This window comes from Cetorhinus maximus, chromosome 1, assembly GCF_964194155.1.
Source record: "Cetorhinus maximus chromosome 1, sCetMax3.hap1.1, whole genome shotgun sequence".
Classification (NCBI taxonomy): domain Eukaryota; kingdom Metazoa; phylum Chordata; class Chondrichthyes; order Lamniformes; family Cetorhinidae; genus Cetorhinus; species Cetorhinus maximus.
This window is the reverse complement of record NC_135879.1, coordinates 167,909,274-167,927,580: the sequence shown is the minus strand read 5'-3', so window position 1 is coordinate 167,927,580 and position 18,307 is coordinate 167,909,274. Positions and strand designations below refer to the sequence as shown.

Sequence of the window (18,307 nt, the reverse complement as noted above, 5' to 3'; positions counted from 1 at the left end):
TTAATAAAGGAAACTACGATGGTATGAGGTGCGAGTTGGCTATGATGGATTGAGAAATGTTACTTAAAGGGATGACAGTGGATAGGCAAAGGCAAACATTCAAAGAGCGCATGCGTGAACTGCAACAATTGTTTATTCCTGTCTGGCGCAAAAGTAAAACAGGAAAGGTGGCCAAACCATGGTTTACAAGGGAAATTAGAGATAGTATTAGATGCAAGGAAGAGGCATAAAAATTGGCCAGAAAAAACAACAGACCTGAGAATTGGGAGCAGTTTAGAATTCAGCAAAGGAGGACCAAGGATTGATTAAGAAGGGGAAAATAGAGTACGAGAGTAAGCTTGCAGGGAACATAAAAACTGACTGTAAAAGTTTCTATCGGTATGTGAAGAGAAAAAGATTGGTGAAGACAAATGTAGGTCCCTTACAGTCAGAAACAGGGGAATTTATAATGGGGAACAAAGAAATAGCTGACCAACTAAATACATACTTTGGTTCTGTCTTCACAAAGGAGGACACTAATAACATACCAGAAATGTTGGGGAACACAGGGTTTAGTGAGAGGGAGGAACTGAAAGAAATCAGTATTAGTAGGGAAATGGTGTTGGGGAAATTGATGGGATTGAAGGCCGATAAATCCCTGGGGCCTGATAATCTACATCCCAGAGTACTTATGGAAGTGGCCCTAGAAATAGTGGATGCATTGGTGGTCAGCTTCCGAGACTCTGGAACAGTTCCTACAGATTGGAGGGTAGCTAATGTAACCCCACTATTTAAAAAGGGAGGCAGAGAGAAAACAGGGAATTATAGACCAGTCAGCCTGACGTCGGTAATGGGGAAAATTCTAGAGTCCATTCTAAAAGATTTAATAGCTGAGCACATGGAAAACAGTGGCAGAATCGGACAGAGTCAGCATGGATTTATGAAAGGTAAATCATGCTTGACAAATCTACTGGAATTTTCCGATGTAACTAGTAGAGTTGATGAGGGGGAGCCAGTGGATGTGGTTTATTTGGACTTTCAGAAGGCTTTTAACAAAGTCCCACATCAGAGATTAGCATGTAAAATTAAAGCGCATGGGATTGGGGGTAGTGTATTGAGATGGATAGAAAACTGGTTGGCAGACAGAAAACAAAGAGTAGGAATAAACAGGCCTTTTTCCAAATGGCAGGCAGTGTGACTACCGGGGTACCGCAGGGATCGGTACTGGGACCCCAGTTATTCACAATATATATTAATGATTTAGATGAGGGAATTAAATGTAATATCTCCAAATTTGAAGATGACACAAAGCTGGGTGGGAGGGTGAGCTGTGAGGAGGATGCAGAGATGCTTCAGTGTGATTCGGACAAGCTGAGTGAGTGGGCAAATGCATGGCAGATGCAGTATAATGTGGATAAATGTGAGGTTATCCATTTTGGTAGCAAAAACAGGAAGGCAGATTATTATCTGAATGGCTATAAATTGAGAGAGGGGAATGTGCAACGAGACCTGGGTGTCCTTGTACACCAGTCGCTGAAGGTAAGCATGCAGGTGCAGCAGGCGATAAAGAAGGCAGATGGTATGTTCGGCTTCATAGCCAGAGGATTCGAGTACAAGAACAGGGATGTCTTGCTGCAATTGTACAGGGCCTTGGTGAGACCACACCTGGAATATTATGTGCAGTTTTGATCTCCTTATCTGAGGAAGGATGTACTTGCTATAGAAGGAGTGCAGGGAAGGTTTACCCGACTGATTCCTGGGATGGTGGGACTGACATATGAGGAGGGATTGAGTCAATTAGGATTATATTCGCTGGACTTCAGAAGAATGAGGGGGCATCTAATAAAAACCTATAAAATTCTAACCGGACTAGACAGGGTAGATGCAGGAAGGATATTCCCGATGGTGGGGGAGTCCAGAACCAGGGGTCACAGTCTGAGGATATGGGGTAGACCATTTAGGACTGAGATGAGGAGAAATTTCTTCACCCAGAGAGTGGTGAGCCTGTGGAATTCGTTACCACAGAAAGTAGTTGAGACCAAAACATTGTATGCTTTCAAGAAGGAGTTAGATATAGCTCTATGGCAAAAGGGATCAAAGGTTATGGGGAGAAAGTGGGAGCAGGCTACTGAGTTGGATGATCAGCCATGATCATAATGAATGGCAGAGCAGGCTCAAAGGGCCGAATGGCCTACTCCTGCTCCTTGTTTATATGTTTCTATGGAACTCGCAACTCACACGATTTTATTTTTAGGTCAAGCTCAGAGTTCTTTCAAGGGATAAAACCAAAACACTACAGATGCTGGAAATCTGAAATAAAAACAGAAAATGCTGGAAAAACTCAGCAGGTCTCACAGCATCCGTGGAGAGAGAAACAGGGTTAACGTTTTGAGTCCAAATGACTCTTCTTCAAAGCTCTGAAGAGTCATATATACTCGAAACATTAACTCTGTTTCTCTCTCCATGGATGCTGCGAGACCTGCTGAGTTTTTCCAGCGTTTTCTATTTTTCCTTCAAGCGAAGTGCATTTCCCCTTCCCCATACAGTTTTCACCTGTGCCTTAGAGGAACCTGTAGGGAAGACCGGGTGGAAAAATAATGGCTTCACTAGGAAAGGTGTAAAAATTATCAACAAATATTATATCTTATGAAATACTTCTCATTGTATTGTCATTTTGATCTGTTGGTGACCTCTGATTTTGTGTCTACATCAGCTACAGGATCATCAGTGAGCAACTCCACAGTGAATGCAACAAATCATAATCACTGTTGGTTCTGAGTGCGGCTGGGAGATTTCTGAATCAAAAAAATTTGATATTTAGGGCATTGTTGTGTTTGTTAGCCCAGTACTTTCTCATCAGCATTCAAGACTGGCCCAGGAGCTGATATGTAGGATTTCCTGTGAATCAGCTGAATGATGGATCAGAATGGTGATAGCTTAATGGCTCCCTGGAAATTGACCTCCATGAAGCCAGACCTTCGCCCACAATCGCTTCCCACTCAAAAATTGCCACTTTATAAATGCAAGTGGTTGATGTTTGGCGAGATATTATTTGTATTATGCATTTAAACAGACGTTATCACAGGTTCATAGAACTGTCACTGTCCATTTCCCTAAAAATTCTATTGTGAAAGGAATGTACTCAGATTGGAGGAACGTTTTAATCAATTTTGTGTTGACGTCCACTGAAAACAGCATTCATGCAAAATTTCAATATAAAAGCAGCCACTTCAAAATCCACTTAATTAAAACAAATAATCAGGTGATTTCTTCCAACAAAAAATAATTAAGTCGTAGCAAATAATTAATTTAAAAACCAAAAACTACTCCAGATGCTGGAAATCCAAAACAAAAACAAAATTACCTGGAAAAACTCAGCAGGTCTGGCAGCATCGGCGGAGAAGAAAAGAGTTGACGTTTCGAGTCCTCAATTAATTTGTTCATTTGTGATCATTTGCATCAGAAGGTGAGGTTGCTAGCAGAATACATCTGCTCGTGTGTGATTAGTTGATACACAGTAAATATTTATTTTTTCCCTTTCAGTGGATAAAAAAGATTACAACACCCATTTTGTGAAATCCAAAACAAATCTTCAGTGGTAAACTTTGAGGGCTACTTAAATTGCATCTGTAGAGCTTCCAGAAATAGCTTTGGCTATGCAAATGAAATACATTACTGCAGCTAGTGACTGTGCAAACCGCTGACATATATCTTGAACACATTACATTTATGCAGCCTAAAAGTCTGTCACCCTTCCAGGGCACTGCTGGAGTGCACTAAAAGAGCTGGAAATTAGGATGGAATCCGAATGCACTAGGTCCCAGCCTCACATTAAATATTCCATGGGGTCTTTAAAGGAAAGAGCCTTAGTCTGCACCAGACAGGACTAGTGGCATCAGGGCATCAGCCAGGAAGAGGAACTCTCTATGTATCAGTATTATTATTTTGAAAACAAAATATTTTAAGTGTTTCTGATAAACAGTCGCTTGGTAGTTCAGAACTTGCACTCTTTTCAGCAATATTCATGTTTTTAATAAATTAATATCATAACCAATTCCATTTCAAATAATAATTGTTAATCTGCTAGTTATTAGTGAAATTCCAGTCTCCATGCCCTAGACTTACCTTACACATTGACATTAAAACAAATATTCATCTGACTTATAACTAAAAGAAACATTGCCGTTATTTTTCCTTTCCTGAAATGGGTGCTGTTAAAATAACAAAAAAATGCCATATGATGTGTCTATCTCATTTCATATTTTTAAACAGAAAATGATATCTTTACCTGACATTGTCTTCAGCAGTAGCTGCATGAAGGGGTAGTCTTCCATTTTTATCTGGGATATTTTGCTTGGCACCATTTCGTATGAGTGTTACACAGCCATCTAGCCAACCCTGAAAATGAAAATATTTATCAATTTGCTTTCCCTCATTAATGTAAATCTTTGAAAACTAGTATTTTTTTTTAAAAAAAGAGTAGTGGCCTGCCATTCGATAATGCTAAAGGAAAGTAAAATTTCCTGAGTTTTCTTGAGGAGAGGATTATACCTGATTTGGCATTCTCATGGGCCATGACTGACAGGAACTAAAAAGGAGTAGGCCATACAACCCCTTGATCCTGCTCTGCAATTCAATAAGATAATGGATAAACTTGTATAACAACTCCACTTTCCCCTCCCATCACCTTAGTGTCCAAAATCTGTTCATCTCTGCCTTGAATATACTCATCGACTAAGCATCCATAGTGTTCTGGGATAGAGAGTGCCGAAACTTCAAACCCTCAGTTAAGAAATTTCTCCTCATCTCAGGCCTAAATGGCCCATTCTTTACCCTAGTTCTAGACTCTCCAGCCAGGTGAATCAGCCTCTCACCGTCTACCCTGTCAAGCCATAGAATCATAGAATGGTTACAACACAGAATTTGGCCCATTGTGTCTGTGCTGGCCCTTTAAAAGAGCAATTCACTTAGTCCCATTGACCTGCATTTTCCCCGTAGCCTTGCAATTACTTCCTTTTCAGATAATGATCCAATTCCCTTTTGAATGCCTCACTTGACCCTACCTCCACATTAACTTCCTATGTTATATTCTCAGGCAATGCATTGCAGATCTTAACTATTCACTGTGTGAAAAGGCTTTTTCTCATGTCACTATTGCTTCTTTTGCCGGATACCTTAAATCTGTGCCCTCTTGTTCTCAATCCTTCCACCAGTGGAAACTGTTTTTCCCTATCTACTCTGTCTCGACCCCTCATGATTTTGAATACCTCTATCCAGTCTCTTCTCAACATTCTCTTCTCCAGGAAGAACAGTCCCAATCTCTCCAATCTATGTAAGTAACTGAATTTCCTCATTCCTAAAATGATTCTCGTGAATATTTTCTGTAGCCTCTCTAATATATCCACGTTCTTCCTAAAATGGTGCCTAGAACTAGACACACTTCATTTGAGGCTGAAACAGAATTTTATACAAATTTAGTATAACTTCCTTGCTTTTGTACTCTGTGCCCCTATTGATAAGGCCCAGGATGCCGTATGCTTTATAACTGCTCTCAACCTGTCCTGCCACCTTCAGTGATTTATGCACAAATACACCCAAGTCCCTCTGCTCCTGCACCCGCTTCAGAATTGTACCATTTATTTTATATTGTCCATCTGTTTTTCTATCAAAATGAATCACTTCACCATTCTCTGCATTAAATTTCATCTGCCAATTGTCTGCCCTTCCACCAACCTATCTATGTCCTTTTGAAGTTCGACACTCTCGTCCTCATGGTTCACAATACTTCCAAGTTTCGTATTAACCGCACACTTTGAAATTGTGCCCGGTACACCAAAGTGTGGGTCATTAATGTATATTAGGAAGAGCAGGGGTCCTATCATCGATCCCTGGGGAACTCCACTATAAATCTTCCTCTACTCCGAAAAACCGACAGGCAGGTCTCTACCTATCAGACCAGGCGTAAGACAGGGGTGGCTTTTCAGCAGCTGCAGGGCTAGGGCTTGCTTGGGGAAGGGGGAGAAGTGGCCTCAGGCAAGGGAAGAGGCTGCAGGCTAAGGGCTGTACTGGGGAAGTGGGGTATCCCAGAGTGCATGTGGGGGCACATGTTGATCAGTACAAGTGCGCTCAAGATGATGAGGGCTACGGAGGCAGTCTCCAGAGGAAATGAAGCCACGTGGAGATATGAGGGTGTGCATGAGAGAGCGGGCGGAATCGTCCGTGCCCACTGGTGTGGGCGTGCTCAGTGGTGTGAGCGGACAATATAGTGAGAAGGCCAAAAATCAGTTTCATGACTTCGTGAAACCAGTTTGCAACCACCTGCTCAGCCTGTCGATGGCGGCCGCATTACCTGCCATTGAACGTCGGGAACCTCATTGTAATACGTCTGTATATTATTATAAAGCCAGCCCGTCGGAATCATCCTCCCGCCTGCTGGATCGTCCGTCCATGTCAGCGTGATTGCGCACAGGTGCAGAACACATCTTGACAAGTGTGATGTGCAGAAGTCGGGACTTACTGCCAGGGCCTTGCTCACATCGCGGACATCTGAGGGTCAGAAGATGCTGGAGCCCAACACCAACGGCAAACTGGAGGAGCGTCCATGGCATGCTGGGTGGATTCTCATGGACATAGCTCTGCTGCAAAGCAGCTCACAGAAGTTGGATAGTCACCGTTAAGGGTCTGCTCACAACGGATGATGGTCAGGGTGGTGAGGGGGGGTGGTGGAAAGGAATGTCCAGTTGTGTTTGGGAGAGGACGATGTACTGCGGGGTGGGAGAGGAAGGTCTAGGATCAACTGGGAGAGGAAGAGGTGTCAGGATGGGGTGAGGTTGGCAGAGGGAGAATGAAGGTATCAGGATGGGGTGAGGTTGGCAGAGGGAGAATGAAGGTGTCAGGATGGGGTGAGGTTGGCAGATGGGGAATGAAGGTGTCAGGATGGGGTATGTTTGGAGATGCAGATCAGCTCAGATAGACAACTGAAAGTTAACCCCAGCAAGCAGTATTCAAAATGCTCAGGACATTGAGGTAAGTATGATAGATGAAGGATCCACTTGCGTGGGAGAGTACTTGCACGAAGTTCCAAAAGGCCCTGCCACATACACACTTTTCCCTCCAGAATCACTCGTTGGCCAGCAGCTCCCTCTGTGGTGACAGAGGATGAGATTGAGGGGCTCACAGACAAAGGGGACTTGGAGGGTGAGGACAGCCTATGAGATTCCTGAGTGGACGATCCATGGATGTCTAGCTGCCACTCCTCCTCCCTTCGGGTGCCCGGGGGCCCAGGCCTGACTCACTGAGGGGAAGGAGCACCTAGAAGGATGTTGAGGTGCCCCGTTTCCCTCTCGCGTTGCCACTGCAGGAACTCAGCCAAGGCTCCTGTGATGGAGTGCAGGTCTGCACACATCTCCGTGTTCTGCTGGATCAGGGTCTCCATAGCATCCGCCATTCGCCCCATGGAGACCTCATTCATGCACATGAGGGAACCACTTCATCAGAGAGCAGGCAGACGCACTCCTACGACTCGCGTGCCACTCTGTTGAGGGCTCCTAGTAGCTCTGCGTGATATTCGCATGCCTTCTGCTGGCTCTCCAGGATGTGTGGAGGGCTAAATGCAGAGGCTCATCACCTGACACGGACCTCACGGATGTCTGATTCCCAGCAGTCCTCCAAATGCCAGGGAGTTCAGATAAACCTGCTTCCTGCTGCAGACGTGTGTCCGTGCGGTGACCATCAGATTGTGAACCCAAGCCTGCCTAGATCTTGGTCCCACCAAGTTATGTGTCTCTGCACTGGTGCAGGGTGTGGTTAAGTGCTGTGACGGGTCTTCCAGGCTGTTCAATGGAGGAGGTGTCCCCTTGGCTGGAGGTGAGGACCTGGATGGAGCTGAGGGACTGGCTGGCTGAGGGCGTCGGTCGCTTGGCAGAGCTCCCTCTGAACCAAAGTAGAGATAAGTAGTGCACGGCAGCAGAGTCAAAAGCAGGAGCGAGAACACTCGGATTTGCATTAAGAGAGGGATGATGTGGTGCAGGATCCTCAAGGGTATTCGCTGCCTACCTCACTGTCACCGCAGGCACGGTATATGTCTTCACCAGTCAGCACGATGGCACACTCCTCAAAGTGAGTGAGGGGCCTAATGTAGGCCACTCCAAACCAAGTCTGGGACCTCTTCCTGCTGAGATAAACAGGCTTCTCCTGCATGAAAACAGATGGAGAGAGTGTGATCAGGACACATGGGACTGCATGGAATGTTTGTGTGGTGAGTGGAACCATGGACAGGATGAGGATGGAAGCTCGAGAGGATATGAGCCTGATGGAGATGTGAGGATGTGTGTGAGACTTAGTGGTGTTGCCCCTTGAGGTGTGAGATCCCTGTGGATGTGTGATGGGTTTGTGAGTGTGTGAGTTGAGAGTGATGAGAAGAGTGAGTTACCCTGGCAGAACGGATGACATCATTCATCCCACTGGGTAGCTGTGCTCTTTTGCAGAGCATTGGCGCTGACCACCGCTGCCACCTCCTCCGATGCTGGATTGGTGATGCAGTTGCCCATCCTGCAAACAGAGCGGGGCTAGAGGACATCATGGCGGGCCTCCACAGTGTTCAAAAGGCGCTCAAGGGATGCATCACTGAAGCGGTGGGGGAGCTGCAGTATTTTTCCGTTTCGGAGCCTTCCTGTCTTCCGTACAGCAGTCCTGAGTTGGAAGCACTGAGAGGTGTGTGTTTGGATGCACTATAAATGTGGCACCCGGTGTGATGAAGTGGTGAAGTGATGGCGTGGTGAGTGAATGAGAGCCTGCCTGCCATGGAAACGGCGTGCATCATGGGATTACGTAATTAATGCGGCAGGTTTGGGATGATGTGGTGTGAAAAGCCAGCATTGCAGCTGGCAGGTAAAACGTCATTTTATCTGCCTGCTACCGCACTTAGTGCAAATCTAGGACGATTTCGCCCAGTGAGTGGTGATGTCCCTTGAGCTGGCATTGAGTGAGATGCCAGTGAATGTGTGAGAGTTCAGAGTGGTGAGATGGTTTCCTTACCCTGGCAGCATGGATGAGATCATTCATCTTCTTTCTGCACTGGATGGCCGACCTCTTCTGTGCAGCGTAGGCACTGACCGCCACTGCCATCGCCTCTCAAGCCAGAGTGGTGAGATTGCTGAACCTCCTGCAGCCAGAGCGGAAGTGGAACTCATCACGGTGGGCCTTCAAAAGGAATTCTAGTGACAGGTCACTGAACTCTTCTTGGCTTTCATGTCTTGACTGGGGCAGTCCAGGGCTGCAAGCATTGGGAACTGTGTGCGGGGCTGCAGTTTAGGTGTGGCACCTGGAGTGAGGCAACGGTGTGGTATCAGTGTGGCAGGCAATTCAGAGGCTGCCTGCCAGCAAGATGGCGTGTTTTCTGTGGCTGCATAATTAATGAGGTGGGAAGCAGGCAATATGGCGCGAAAACCCGCCATTGCGGCCGGCGGGTAAAACGTCGTTTTTCAGGCCCACCATTGCACTTATTGCAAATCTGGAACGATTCCACCCTATGTCAGCCTCTTGCTTTACTAGTCTGTGGAACAACTCTTTCAATTTTGGCACAACTCTCCAGTTGTTAGCGAGGAGGATTTTGTAGGATTGACTGGTCTGGAAGTGTCTTTGTCTTTTCTGCTGGCTGGGCCAATGCCAGATGGTCTGTGCATTTTATCCATATACTTTGTAGTAGTTGATACATCTGAGTGGCTTGCTAGGCCATTTCAGAGGGCAGTTAAGAGTCAACCACATTGATGTAGGTCTGTATCACATATAGGTCAGACCAGATAAGGATAGAAGATTTCCTTTCCTCAAGGACATTAGTGAAACATAGAAACTAGGAGCAGGAGTAGGCCATTCAGCCCTTCGAGCCTGCTCCACCATTCAATATGATCATGGCTGATCCTTTATCTCAATACCATATTCCCGCTTTCTCTCCATACCCATTGATGCCCCTAATATCCAAAAATTTATCAATTTCTTTCTTGAATATACTCAGTGACCTTGCCTTCCACAGCCTTCTGTGGTTGGGAATTCCACAGGTTTCCCACCCTTTGAGTCAAGAAATTTTTTCTCATCTCAGTCCTAAATGGCTTGCCCCGTATCCTGAGACTGTGGCTCCTGGTTCTAGACTCCCCAACCAGGTGAAACATCCTCCCTGTCTGCCGAGCCCCGTTAAAATTTTATACGTTTCAATCAGATCCCCTCTCATTCTTCTAAACTCAAGTGAATACAAAAGCAATTTGTTTTTTTTTTATGACAATCCATTAGCTTCATGGTCAGCATTATTAATACTAGCTTCGTATTCCAGATTTACTTAATTAACTCAATTTAAATTCCATAGCAGCGGTGGTGGTATTTGAACTTACGTCTCCAGTTCATTTTTTCAGGCCTTTGGATTATTTGTCCAGTAACAAAACCACTATGTTAGTCTAAGAGTTTTATATGTTTCATTGAGAGCATCTTTCATTTTTCTAGACTCCAGAGAATATTTGGGCCTATTCTATTTAAATCTCTGAATTAGATAGACAGCCTCTCATCCCAAGAATCAATGTAGTGAACCTTAGTTGCACCCCATCCAAGGCAAGCATATTCTTCCTTAGGATCTGGTGATGACAGTTCTCAGCCTCAATTGCAGGCAGGTGGAAGTTTCTTACGAGGTCAAGGGTGGGTTAAAGTTGGAAATGCTCTGCAAACAGGACCAGCGGAATAAATGTTATCTGCTAGATTTCCCACTGCTTCCATTTCCTAAGCTATGCTATTGACAAGATATTGGCATTCAGTTCACTGGAATGATACAATGTGAGTCTCAAAGGCTATATCCAGGCTCATGTTATGATAAAAAGCTGCCACTTGAAATTAGTGCCAGCAAACAGGGACCCAGGTAAAAATTACCTTCAGTTTTAGCCTAGTCCTGCCAACCTAATTCATGGGCTGCCTTCAAGCACCACATTTTGTTCTCTCCCAGCGGTGCCCAACACGTATCATACTGTTGTCATTGCCAACCTATCTTATACCACAAGTCTGATCTCAGAAGCTGAGGTAGAGTCAGATTTCTAGCTTACCAACAAGATGAAAATTTTGCTTTGACAGAGTTCAGCCGTGAAGCAAGTTGTAGGTGTTCAGCCCCAGTTAGAATGCAAGGAAATTGGAGCATTGTATTTCAGCTATTTGATATTAATTGATTAATTAATTGAATTGAACTCTAAAATTCATTGGATACTATTCAGATTGTGTATTTTCATGGCTAGTTGATCTCCCATAGCTGAACACAAGGGGAAGAATTTAATGCTCCTAGTGGTGGGCCTGTCTACCGGCTGGAGTGCCAGTGGCAACCCTGCCGTGGTCATTCTGAGCCCCCCAACCTGACAATGCCAATCAGGCACTTACCTTCCTGGTTGAGGTCAGTGTTCTCATCGTGTTCAGGGGAATTTCCTGCCTCTGAGAGCTGGTGGCCAATTAGAAGCCAGCAGATCTCCTGCATAGGCAGTGTCACTGGTAGTGGTGGTCACTGCTGGTACTGCAGTAGGCCCAGACTGCAGGATTGTCACTGGATTGAAGGTAGGTGAGGTGGGCTTGCCAGGGCTAGTTAAGGATGCCTCAGTGAGGCAGAGTAGTACAGGGTAGTTTTAGGGCAGACAGGGGTCTTCATTGGTGAGTGGCCTTTGCCACCAGCGGATCTCTCTGTTGGGCACAGGCTGCCATGTAGGAGGGACCTACCCCACCAGGCTGCAGGCATAGCCACCAGAGTTTACGTGGCAGCTTGCCCACATGGCGTGGCCCCTACCTGCCGCTAGTTGAATACCAGTGACAGTGAACTGAGGCCCTTTAAGTGGCAATTTGAGGAGCTCAATTGGCTTCCGGTCTGAAAGATTGTCCTCGACCCTTCCCACTCTGGAATTCTTAGTGAGGGGAGTCACAAAGGCGATGGGAGCCTCCACCCTGCACCTTCCCACCCAATTATACGCTCCCCGCTCTCCCCCCCCCCCCCCACCGCCTCCAAGCCTGCCCCTGGGGGAGCATTAAATTCCGCACAAGAATTCGAGTGTTGCAGCCTTAGACTTCTCGGAATAATTTTACCAAATATGAAGACATAATTCAATTCCTATTTTAAAGTCATAAATTCTGTCCTTTATTTAATACTACTTTGATTTCATATTATGTTTTATAATGGAATAGCAAAGCATACTATAATTAGGGAAGCAGAGATAAAAAGTTGCAGCATAAGAGTTACTCTGCAGTACAGGCTGAGGACATGGAAGATGAAAAACTGACAATTTTGACAAGTTTACATAGCTACTTCCGTTATAAAAATAGGTATCGGAATTTATCATGGAAGTAGTTGACAAAGAGTGTCAAACAAGCATGGCAACAGTAAATGAGTTTTGTGGGCGGGGAATACATCAAACACACTGGGCCAGATTTTGCTGAAAAAATAACTGGATCTGAATATCATTATTAATGTGCAAATTGGCCAGCAACTTGTAGCGAGGAAAAGATACCCCAAGAATTGCCAATTGCCCAAGCTGCTGAATGTCTTGCACAGCTCCACGTTAGCTTCACGAAAACACACATCACCTTAACCTTCATGTGATTTTCATGAAGCTGCTGCATTGACACATTATTTTCCCATTAAACTCACCAGATCCAATCAATCTCTCATCTAGAAAGTAAACAGCGAGCTGAGTTTAATGAGGGGCCCTCGGGACCTCAACATCAGGGTAAAAAGTGCTTCCTGAACCCGTACTTATCAGCAGCCTGCTTGGCAATTTTACCTCATGCAGCTTTCTGATTGGCCACTATGGTCCACTGTCCAATTAAAGATGGCAGGCAGAGTCCTGATGCTGCCGGCACAATCATAGGGCTGGCAACTCTGAAGCCTAAGCAGCGCAACTGGGCGTGGTAGTCACGCTGAAACATTTAGGAGAGCTGATGCATCTAACAAGTAAGTTGCAACAAAAAATTAAAAATTTACAGGGCCGAGAGTCAGAGGGCAAAACCCTTCAGGGAGGTCATTGGGGCTGCGGGTTCTGCATTCCCTGCCCATGGCCCCTCCTTTGACCCATGGAGCCTTTCTCCCACCAGATTGCATCGGGGAGGCTTCCTCCATTTAGTTAGCAGCCTTTCCAAGCGGCAGGGTGTTGCCCCACCATCAGAAAAATGCCATAGGCACCGCAAAATGGCCCCTAATTGGTCCTTTAAATATATAAATCAGCTGTCCGCCTCCTCGGGGCAGGCAGCCTCTCTGCATCTGGTCCTGCCATTGGTAAAATACCTCAATGGCGGGATCACATTGGGGAGTCGACCTGACCCGGCTCTCCGCGATCGAACCAGTCCCCGTGCCTCAAACCCCACCTTCTGAGGACCAGTATAATCCTGGCTAATCATAATTCTGGAGCCTCATTCCTACAGGTTTGAAATGTTTTAGGAGGTTTTAAGAATGTAAAGTTTTTTTAAATTTTCCTTTCTGTACTTTGTTATTCTCTTTCAATTCAATCTTTATGTCCCTCTCCTTATTCTTCTTTCTGTACCTGATTTGACATTAAATTTACCTAGTTTAGTTCTCTCTTTCTCCTTCCTCTGTTTATTTCTCAATCCTTTAAACTCATTAAGGAGATACACTGTTTGTCCCATTGTTCACTAAGGTCCCAGATGCCCTCTGGCCCTCTACGCCATTAGCAGCTTGCACTTCCAGCAACCTAATGGGAAATTGTTTTTTTAAATATAAATGTGCATAAACAAGTCAAAATAAATGGGGCACAGCAATCCAGAAAAATTTGGCCCACTTTTTAAAAATTGAACACACACGCACACAAATGTGAATGACAAATTTTGAAATGCCGACTCATTTTAATCAATATGTAAGAATCTGTGAGATCAGTACTCATTGCAAACTGGGATTAAGGTAAATAAAATGACAGGAAATTTATACCAAGTAGGTAGCCAGAGATAGTGCAGTTCTTCCAGAGGCATCTTCAGTATTAATGGAAGCCCCCATCTTAAGGAGAAGCTTGACTGTATCGAGCTGGCGACCAGATATTGCATGCATCAACGGAGTTGATCCTGAAATATTTTTTAAATAATTAACTTGATGGTTTCTTTCACATGCAATTTTTAATTTTATCTCAAAATTCCATTGATATTATAATTTGATATGGTGTCACCTCCAAATTTCTTAGATTTCCTACTACAGTTGTATTGCAAACCTGTTAGTTACTGGAGGATTTCATTTTACTGCTGTGTTACCCCTTATAATATTACTATAACTAAATTGACACATTGAATATATATATAAATCCACAAATATATTTATATATATATAAAACAGATCCTGGTTTGTGCAAAATAGAGTATGACAGTAAATTATATCAGTAACATCTATTTGAATAATTGTTTGGTCTTGATACTTCTGTTAAGAAATCCAAATTTTCTGCAGTTAGCTTGAGTTAAAATAGTTAGCTTAAAATAAACTTCTTTCATATTTTTATGTAAATTCTATTTAGATAGATATTGAACTACTTTTAAAAATATTAGACCACCAGCTCTTTGCTAAACAGATTATTCTTTAACTATCCAATTACTCACACTGTTTTATAGCAATTAACCTGGTGGATGGAGATTTGTAAATGCAAGTATTAGTGTGTGAAGTAGAACATAAATAAACTTTATGGGCAAGACATGGAACGGAATTTTCTGGCCCCATCACTGCAGGAGTGGGGCTGGAAAATGCAGCAGGCCTTCAAAAGTCCGTTGACTTCGGTGGGACTGCAAATTCTCACTGGCAGGAGTGTCTGTAAAATTCCGCCCATGGACTTCACTTTTAATAAACACGGAATGCTTAAAGTGATGTAAAAACATTTCCTTAATTCTCTTCTTGACAAGTTACAGTTCTACAAGTTCCAGTAAACCTCCAGCAGCTCAACAAAAACACCCAAGGAAGAATTTTCCCATCGGCGAGTGGGGGCCCCGCCCCCGCTCGCTGATGCGTAAAATGACGCACGATGATGTCAAGCGTGCGTCCCGACGTCATCACACGTCATTTAGATTGTCAGGTCGGCGGGCGCGCAGCCACATCAGCTGCGCGCCCGTCAAACTGTCAAACGCCTATTAAGGCCATTAACAAAGTCATTAAAGCTGTTAAGAATGCTGCCCATCCGACCTTAAGGCAGGGTGAGGTTTCATGAAGGGCTCATTAATTTAAAAAAATGTTTTCAAAAAATTAATGGACATGTCCCAGCTCATGTGACAGTTTCACGTGAGGGGACATGTCCTTAAAAATTTTTTTCACCTTAATTACATTTTTCAAGACATAAACTAATCTCCCTGAGGCACCTCCGTGCCTCGGGGAGATTTCTGCGCTCTTTCATGCACATGCGCGAAAGAGCGCAAGCCCTGACTCAGGAATCCCCCCGCCAGCACAGGCTCCACAGGCACAGTGATTCCGGGTGTGCGACACACTGGGCGGACCTAAATTGGCCCGCCCACGTGAAATGGCGGTGTGCACCCGATCGGGGGCATCAATCGGGTTCGCACTCGCTCCTGCCCTCCCCCGCACAACAACCCCGACGGGGGGGAAATTAAGCCCCCATTCTTTATGTATCTAGGCGGTGAGTGTTTGCAAGTTATTCAGCTGTAGGGAGCTCTGCCTCAGCCCATAACTATAACACTCAGTTGTTGCCCTGGGTGACATCAGCTACTTCAGTGAAGACCTGGAACCAAATCAGGGACCTTCTCCACATTGTAGGTCCGTTGAACCATCGAACTCGTGTGAGGAGTTCAAAAGTTGTTTTTGTAGAGTTTATATTTTTTATAATTATATAAACTAGTCTAATATCAAAATGGGTGGAGTACTGATAACACATTTACCCTCGCTATCACAACATTCCAATATGGAAGGATCCTCACGAATCACTGCAGTCAGGGTGTTGACATCTCCATTGGATGCTGCCTGATAAACCACAGTGAGGTCGATTTCTTCTGCAGAGTCACCTTTGTAACAAGATCACAAATCAAGAGGCAGTAATTAAAACATAACATTTAATATAAGTTTTATAAAAATACCAACTTTTACTTATCCATGACATATCACTGAACCTTTAGGGTTGCATTTTTGCACCATCTCTGTCTGTACCTTCAGATCTTTGTATTTGCAATTTATAATTTAAGTATTAAACTGAACCCTAAAGTTGCCAGAATATTTCCTTATGAGTGTCTAAACATTATCATATATTTCAATACACAGTTCCAATTTAAATTAATCCTGATAAATGTACACGCCAGTTAGAATTCAATTTTTTTCACCATCTCCCTTCCTCATTTGTTTAACAGCAGAGTGGGATCAAATTCTGTCTGTTTTAACATCAGGATAGTCAAAGTTTCTGTTTACAGTAATTCAATATTATGTATATACTGATACATAGTGCCATGATAAAAAAATACTCAAAATGTAATAGAAATAAGATTTTCTGCTTCTAAAGACTGGATGATGGGGCAGTTGGAGCTTTGTTATGTAAGAGTATAAAGGGATATGGAGCTAAGGTGAGTAAATGGAATTGAGGTACAGATCAGCAATGGCCTCCTCCAGTTTTTATGTTCCTATAATCAGTATTTGAATTCTATATCCCATGTAGATTTCAGAAACTTAAAACAACTACAGAAACCATTGAATACTACTGTAATTATAACAAGAGCCATGAGAAATGAATTAGCAACTAACCTGAAAATAATTGCTGATCCATTTAAATAACACTAATGAGGGTCCTTTCTACTGCTGAATGCACGTTCAGCTGTGTGTCTGTTTAAGAGTCAACATTAGCTGGAGCACTGAACTCGAAATGGCAGTGCTGACATTAAATCAGCATTACATGTTAATTGATGTCACAACCCGCTTTCTCTGCATACTTCTGTTAGATGCTCCCTGTGTTTGTGCTAATGCCCTCACTAAAATGGCATCTGGCACAGCTAGCACCAGAAGCGTGCATGTGCGATATGGATGCCATTTTGGAGACAAACAGCACTCATAGTGCCAAAAAATGTGACACTACAAAGCTGAAGTTCACTCTTGCAGGAGCAGGTTCCAGAGTTTCTTGGAGCCCTCTAGTACTTCTTCTAAGTAGCCAGTGTTCATGTGCGAGTGTGGACACTGTTTGTTGGCAAAGGCAAATATGCAAGACATCACAGGTAAGCCTAATCCTATCTTATGCTGTTTCTACATGCACGGTGTTTCCAGCAAGAATCACCGGATAATGATCAGGAATATGAACGTTGGCCAATATTTTTCTGTCAAGACCATTTGTAGAAACCCTTCTGCAACCCCAGGTGAGATAAGTAACTTTCTGACCTGTATCTCGTGTAACGTTTTCACTTAACCACTATGAGAAGTTCACTTGATTTATATTTCTAAAAAGGTCAGATTTATCCATTTTCTGTACTTTTCTTACTTCCAAATGCTTGTGTAAAATTGAGAAACGAAATTCATAGCATCATGTGGGCCCAACTGTGATGCAGTGTATTGTGGTCAATGTCTCAACTTCCATTGCAGAATGGAAAGAAGCTTCCCAGTGTCCACGTTCTGCAATGGATGTCAACTGAGGTCATGAGATCCAAGTTTGTTTCTATGCAAGCCCAACTTGGTGCCATATCAGCTCAGGTTGCTGCCTTCATCGCTGCAGATGCCAGTGCTGAAAAAGGCATACAGGCTCTTACAACAGTTCAGCAATCTGTGCTCCAGCAGATTATTAGGATTACTGAGGCATTGCTTTAGGGCATTATCTATGGCTCTGTGGAGCACATACTTGCAGCCCTCCCTCAGGAGGACAACATTTCCATCACTGCCATTCTGTCAGTGCCCCTGCCAATGCTACTCAGTCAGCCAGTCCAAACTGCTGCCATCTATGCCAAGGTGGTGCAGTCCAAAACAAGGCCCTCAAGGCCCATACGAACATACATACGAACATACAAATTAGGAGCAAGAGTAGGCCACTTTGCCCTTCGAGCCTTCTCTGCCATTCAATAAGATCATGGCTAATCTGATTGTAACCTCAACTTCACATTCTCACCTACCCCCAATAACCCTTCATCCCCTTGTTTATCAAGAATCTATCTACCTCTGCCTTAAAAATATTCAAAGATTCCGTTTCCACTGCCTTTTGAGGAAAAGAGTTCCAAAGACACTCAACCCTCAGAGAAAAAATTTCTCATCTCTCTCCTCAATGGGTGACTCCTTGTTTTCAAACAGTGGTCCCCTAGTACTAGATTCTCCCACAAAGGAAACCATCCTCTCCACATCCACCCTGTCAAGACCCCTCAGGATCTT

General features: G+C 44.1%; 1 protein-coding gene across 1 annotated transcript in view; it reads right to left on the bottom strand.

Moving 5' to 3' along the window:
- Positions 1–18,307, bottom strand: part of ankrd55 (ankyrin repeat domain 55) — a 108,320-nt gene that overhangs the window by 67,888 nt on the left and 22,125 nt on the right. Inside the window, exons 2-4 of the mRNA XM_078549623.1 lie at positions 15,859–15,981; positions 13,925–14,055; positions 4,268–4,377 (exon numbers count right to left, since the gene is read on the bottom strand). Coding sequence (XP_078405749.1) covers positions 4,268–4,377; positions 13,925–14,055; positions 15,859–15,981 — 364 coding nt within the window. The remainder of the gene's footprint in view (positions 1–4,267; positions 4,378–13,924; positions 14,056–15,858; positions 15,982–18,307) is intronic.